The sequence below is a fragment of the Podarcis erhardii genome, assembly GCF_964252035.2.
Source record: "Podarcis erhardii genome assembly, chromosome: 14".
NCBI lineage: Eukaryota > Metazoa > Chordata > Lepidosauria > Squamata > Lacertidae > Podarcis > Podarcis erhardii.
The window spans coordinates 26,698,986-26,705,618 of record NC_138503.1 but is presented as its reverse complement, the minus strand read 5'-3'; the positions used below and the strand labels follow the sequence as shown (position 1 = coordinate 26,705,618).

The window sequence follows — 6,633 nt, the reverse complement described above, 5'->3', positions numbered from 1 at the left end:
AAAGAAAGCGGAAGAAAAAAGAGGGCGCTGGGCGCGCTGGGCGGGGGGCGGGGAGAGGAGGGCGGAGCTGTGAGCGGAAAGGTGCGCAAGAAGCAAAAGAGGAGCGGCCGCGAGCAGTCCTTCCTTTTCCGGCCGGGGCCGAGTTGGTGAGAGAAGCTAGCGTGAGGGGCTCCTCCGCTAGTCGCCATCATGGTGAGCAGGGAAGGGGCCGGGGGCTCTGCCGGAGGTGAGGCTGGGGAGGCAGAGTGGTTGCGGGGAGGCCGCCATGGCGGGCGGAAAGGAAGAGGAAGAGAAGAAGAATGGGAATAAGCCGGGCGGTGCGGAGGGGAGAAGCGGCGTTACAGGCCGGCCGGGCGCCATTTTGGAGCGGAGAAGCCGCCGCGTGGAGGCCTGGCTGACTCGGGAGGGCAGGCCCAGTGCCCGCTCCTGCGGCTGCCTGGCTCGCTTGTCTTCCTCCCCGCTCGCACCGACCGCGACCTGAGGGAGGGCCTTTAGCTAGGAAAGAGGGACGCAGCCTGGAGGCAATAGCGCTGGGGATGCGGAGGCCTGGAAGGGATAATCCCCCCCCCCTTGGCTCCTCGTTTTTCCCTCTCTCCCATCCACCGCTCATTGGATTGAGTGACTTTAATTTTAAGTCACACAAAGGAAGAGTCAGTGGCCGGCCTAGTCCGGCATCCTGTTGCTACAGCGGAAAACTAGCGATCAGCACCCTTAATCGCTTAAAGATGCGAGGCAAGGCGGGTCTACGGCAGCAGAAGAGGGTCGTGCTGGAGTCCGTTCCTGACTATTCACCATATTGGCTGGGATTTGGGGCCCAGCAGCCACGGGAGAGGGGCACATTCCGCCCCCTCCCGTCTGCTGTAGACCTATATACAGTATTTCTAGTCCCAAGATGCTTCTGAGCTCCCCAAAGGTGCTGCCGTCTTCGTGAGAGGACTGTTTTAGTAATGCGTTTTTTAAGTCCCTGAAATTTATGGGTTTTATATCAATCTACAACCACCACCACCCGCCTCTCAGGTGATAAGTTATCCTATGCTTGTAGGATACAGTGCAGCACTTTTCAGTTAAGACATTTTTGAGTATTTTGCTGGAAATTTGCATTTACCTAACTAGCATGTTTATACCTGGGCTTTCATTCTATATGTGCTTACCTGTGAGTAAACTGCACTAAATCCAATAAATATGCATAGAATTGCTACATGCTTTCATTATAAATATGTCAGACAGCATATAAAATTAATTGCACTGAGTTACATATGACACATTGTAGTTGAAACAGTAAAATAAGTATTGCCTATGTTCCAGTTTTCCCAAAACCTTTCCATTTTTCTAACTTTCCCACTGGCCTCCTAACGTCTAGAAACCATACACGTAACTTACAATAATGTAAATATTTATTAAAATGGAACAATAGTACAGAACAATAGTACAGAACTTCCAAGTGCAGCTGATGTTGAGAGTGTTTCAGCTTCCCTAAGACTACTTAGTGAGTTGAGAGCAGAAACAAAATTTGCACCAGTTGCTTGTATTTGAGAATTTGCTTCTCTGCCCATCTCCAGGCTTGTACTCGTCCTTTGGTTTCGGTATATTCCGAAAAGGGGGAAGTTTCGGGTAAAAATGTCACTATGCCTGCTGTGTTCAAAGCTCCAATTCGTCCAGATATTGTGAACTTCGTTCATACCAACTTGCGGAAAAACAACAGGCAACCATATGCTGTCAGTGAGCTTGCAGGTAAGAGTTGTACCAATACCACTAGGGATTGAAAATTTAAGATACACATCTTATTTTTTATTAAAGCTTATTGGATATAATTTCTGAAAACCTGACTGAATAAAAGTCTTGGCTTGTTACTTCAAGTCAGTTTAAAAAGTCATCTGTATAGCATAAAAATAAATATATACCTTGCTGAAATGATGAAATTCCACTTCATTGGTCCGTGTTTTTGAGCTCTGTGATATCAGTGGAAGTTCTGATGTTGGCTGTTAACAACTTCAGGAAAATGACATAAAAGATGGTGATCAGTAATTATTTAATGGCATGCTTCTTTTCTTTTCAGGTCATCAGACCAGTGCTGAATCTTGGGGTACTGGAAGAGCTGTTGCTCGTATCCCAAGGGTTCGTGGAGGTGGAACTCATCGATCTGGCCAGGGTGCTTTTGGCAATGTATCCTTGACTCTGGCTGCCCTTTCTGATCAATTGAAATACAGTGGTACCTCGGGTTAAGAACTTAATTCGTTCTGGAGGTCCGTTCTTAACCTGAAACTGTTCTTAACCTGAAGCACCACTTTAGTTAATGTGGCCTGCTGCGTTGCCGCTGCACGATTTCTGTTCTCAGCCTGAAGCAAAGTTCTTAACCTGAGGTAATATTTATGGGTTAGCGGAGTCTGTAACCTAAAGCGTATGTAACCTGAGGTACCACTGTATAATGATTATTACCAGCATTGTGATAGTATGTTTTGTGTGTCTAGAAACTGGTTAGAAATAGAGAGATTGTACTTGCCATGATGTCGTAATTTGCGCCTTACTCTGTATACAGTGACAGTTGCCTGCTGTCATCAGGCTGGTACAGATGGTTGATGATCAGCTAACTCTGAGCAAGTTACAGAGGGGGTGGATCTTCCACAAGAATATACTTTGGTTCCATCCTTTACACTTGACAAATAGATGTGTCGTGGAGGTCGCATGTTTGCCCCAACCAAGACTTGGCGACGCTGGCATCGTAGGGTGAACGTACCTCAGAAGCGCTATGCCATCTGCTCTGCTCTGGCAGCTTCATCCCTTCCGGCACTTGTTCTGTCCAAAGGCAAGTATGTTGTTTTATGTAGGGCCATTCATATACTTATTAAATGTGACATAGTTGTAATTGTGGGACAGTTTGTATTTGTAGCCCACGTTTATAGGAAGTAGAGCACCTTTTACAGAGCCTGTGACTCCAGATGTTGCAGACCAACTCCGGTCGGCCTCAGCCAGCACAGCCAGTGGTCAGGAATGATGGCTTGTAGTCCAACAACTTTTGCAGTTTAACCACCCTGGGAATAGAAGGTGACTGATGAGTCTGGAGGACAGTTTAGAGTACTTACAGAGACATTGGGGTGTTATAAATGGGTTTTCAGGTGAACAGGCTTAGAGTGCAAGTTTTTTGCTATCCTGGTGTTCGTTAATGAACCCAGACATTTAGTGGTGCTGGTTGTTTATTTACCATTGTAGTCAGTGTGCACTAAAATCTAAAATGTGCTATCTTAACAGGCCATCGCATTGAGGAGATTCCAGAACTTCCTCTGGTGGTTGAAGACAAAGTCGAGGGCTACAAGAAAACAAAGGAAGCTGTTCTACTGCTTAAGAAGCTGAAGGCCTGGAATGATATCAAAAAGGTGTGCTGAGTGTTGACTGCAAAAATCAGGGGTGGTAGAGGATTGTGTGTGTGTTTAACTAATCCAAGAACTTTTTTTTTTTAAAGCTTCATATAGATAAAAGCATTCAGCAATCTGATTACCGTTGCTTCTGCAAAATGATGAATTTTTCACTGGTCCGTGTTTCAGATGAACACTGATGATTGTGAAGTTCTGAGTTGCAGAAGCACAGTTGTTAACCCTGAAAGTGGTTACTTGGTTTTTACACAAAATGTTTGTTTCCACCCAGGTCTATGCCTCCCAGCGTATGCGTGCAGGCAAGGGAAAAATGAGGAACCGTCGCCGCATCCAGCGCAGGGGACCCTGCATTATTTACAATGAGGACAATGGCATCATAAAAGCTTTCAGGAACATCCCAGGTAGCTTTTGAATTAGTATGCAAAATGCATGAGTGAGGTTGTAGGCTGGAGGGGTGTAAAAAATGATGATATTCCACTTCATTGGTCCGTGTTTATGAAACACATGATTTGGTGGAGGTTCTGACTTAATACCCAGATTGGGGTGAATGTTTAGGTGGGAATATGGTTAAGAGCCGCATCGTGTTCCCTTTTATCTTCTAGGCAGTAAGAAAACAATTCATTAATCAGAATAGTGAACATGTGTACTTAAAACATGTACACTGTGCTCTTATCTAACAGGGATTACCCTTCTTGATGTCAACAAGTTGAACCTTTTAAGACTTGCTCCTGGTGGCCATGTTGGACGTTTCTGCATTTGGACTGAAAGTGCTTTCCGCAAGTTGGATGACTTGTATGGCACCTGGCGTAAGCCAGCCACCCTGAAGAGTAACTACAAGTAAGCTTGTTTTTAGGTTCTGGTTGGGTTTGCTTAGCCTCACTAGTGGTTAGAAGTGTTAATTGCCCTATAAATAAATTGGGAGATTCAAGTATTGTAGTGGGCTTGGTGACTGTTCAGTATGCTCACTGGAAAATCCCACAATACAGTGGTGCCTCGCAAGACGAAATTAATTCGTTCCGCAAGTTTTTTCTTCTTGCGAGTTTTTCGTCTTGCGAAGCACGGTTTCCCATAGGAATGCATTGAAAATCAATCAATGTGTTCCTATGGAGACCGTCCAGGGACAGAGGGGAAGCGCCGCGCGCCTGCCCCTCTGTCCCCGGACCTGTTTAAAGCAAGGGGCGGCGGGGAGAAGATCGCTTCTCCCCGTTGCCGCCCCTTGGTTCAAAAGGGGTCTGGGGGTCCGCGCGCGCCTTCCCCTCTGTCCCCTCTTTTGAAGCAAGGGGCGGAGGGGAGAAGATCGCTTCTCCCCGTTGCCACCCCTTGGTTCAAAAGGGGTCCGGGGAGAGAGGGGAAGGCGCGCGCGCCTTTCCCTCTGTCCCCAGAGATTGCGGGGCTGGCAACGAGGAGAAGCAATCTCCCCGCCGCCCCTTGCTTCAAAAGAGGTCTGGGGACAGCGGGGAAGACGCGCTGCGCTTCCCCGCTATCCCCGGAGCTTGCGGGGCAAGCTTCATTTTGCGAAGCAAGCCCATAGGGAGATGCGTCTTGCGAAGCGGCTAAGAAAACGAAAAACTCCTTCGTCTAGCGAGTTTTTCGTCTTCCGAGGCGTTCGTCTTGCGGGGCACCACTGTAGTTGCCAATCCTCCTTAATGCCTCCTTATCAGGCTGAAAAACACCTTATCAAGGAGGAGAGGGTGGTAGACAGTGGATGGGTTCAAATCCCAGTTGGGGCAGGGGATGGTAGAAGCATGGTTGCGCGTGACTGAGGTTGCCCTATTTGAATGAGAAATTGTCACATTTTGTACTCTGCCATTTGTAATTCTGCCCAGGCCTACTTAATGATAAATGGAAGGGTGCTCATGTAAATACTTGTAATATCTATCATCAATAACTAAAAGGAGATGAAATGCATTTGTGTGTAAGAGTTCAGTGCTAAAACTGTAACATGCCTGTATTTAAATGCAGCCTGCCAATGCACAAGATGACCAATACAGATCTTGGAAGAATCTTGAAAAGCCAAGAGATCCAGAAGGCCCTCCGTGCACCAAAGTTAGTGTTTGTTTTAAATTTTCAACTTAAAATAGTAGTCCTTAAGTAGTGCTATAAGTGAGATACACTGGGTGTTTTCTGAAACACAGATAAGGGGAAATGAAGCTTCAAGAGGGAATTTTAGATTTGAATCTTGAATTTCTGTCATTGTGTAGCAGTATTTTTCTAGTTGCGCACAGATTCTCTCCCTAGTATCTGTGTTTGGCATCCTAACAGAGCTTAGGAATTCCTTTTTTCTTTTTTTTTTCTTTTTGTTGTTATTGAGCTGTATATATTCTAACCCATCTGCACTGCATGATGGTGATTACTAGGCTATAAATAAAAGGGCTATGTACTCATCCAACTACCTTCTGCAGGAAAAAGATTCACCGCAGAGTTCTTAAGAAGAATCCACTGAAGAATTTGAGAGTTATGATTAAACTGAATCCATATGCCAAGACTATGAGACGCAACACCATTTTGCGCCATGCTAAGAATGTAAGTGGGGTAAAAATTGGATTGAAATTAGATTTCCTGTTTTCAAAACGTTGCAGAGTATAACCATCTTAATTTTTCCCTACAGCACAAGCTCAGAGAAGAGAAAGCGGCAAAGGGCAAAGCAAAGGTTGAGGCTGCAGCTGCAGCTAAAAAGACAGAAATTGCAGCTAAAAAGAAGGAAACTGCAGCTAAAAAGAAGGAAACTGCAGCTAAAAAGAAGGAAACGGCAGCATAAATAAGACAAGCATTGGCACTTCTCTGCTTCAGTGCTGAAAAGGGCTGTACTGTGGATTACAGTTAATAAAAAACAAATCTATCCAGAGTGCTGTCTTTACTAATCATTTGCACTGATGCCCTTCAGTCCTGAAAGAATGAAATGGAAATTCAGGAGCCAGTAAATACATTTTTATGGAATGGTTTAGCCAGAGGCCTATTACTTGCATGTGTTATAAAGACATATCAAAACATATTTTTTGGATACCATGTTATTTATAGTACCCCATAAACTACTCTGAAGTGGAGTGATAGGACTTGTGAGTTACTCTTCAGAAGAATTCTGACACAAAACCAAGTTATAACGGATAGAATTTGGAGTCGGAACAAAATTAGAGGGGAAGGAGAGATGGAAGTTTTGAGGTGATGGATTTAATTAGGATGCAAACTCATTAAAACTTTCATCAGTAATGTGGAATGGGCATTGGAGGGAGTTCTAGGGATAAAATATTGAAAAGGGCTTTTAAAT

The 6,633-nt window shown here is 45.1% G+C and overlaps 1 protein-coding gene across 1 annotated transcript; it reads left to right on the top strand.

The window, feature by feature from the left end:
• The first annotated feature begins 61 nt into the window (after positions 1 to 61).
• Positions 62 to 6,213, top strand: RPL4 (ribosomal protein L4). Its single transcript, XM_081839178.1, has 10 exons — positions 62 to 192; positions 1,560 to 1,731; positions 2,057 to 2,163; positions 2,665 to 2,803; positions 3,247 to 3,371; positions 3,640 to 3,769; positions 4,049 to 4,205; positions 5,331 to 5,414; positions 5,771 to 5,891; positions 5,977 to 6,213. Exons 1-10 carry the CDS (start codon positions 190 to 192, stop codon positions 6,124 to 6,126), a joined length of 1,188 nt encoding a protein of 395 aa, XP_081695304.1. The 5' UTR covers positions 62 to 189; the 3' UTR covers positions 6,127 to 6,213.
• Positions 6,214 to 6,633: the final 420 nt, after the last annotated feature.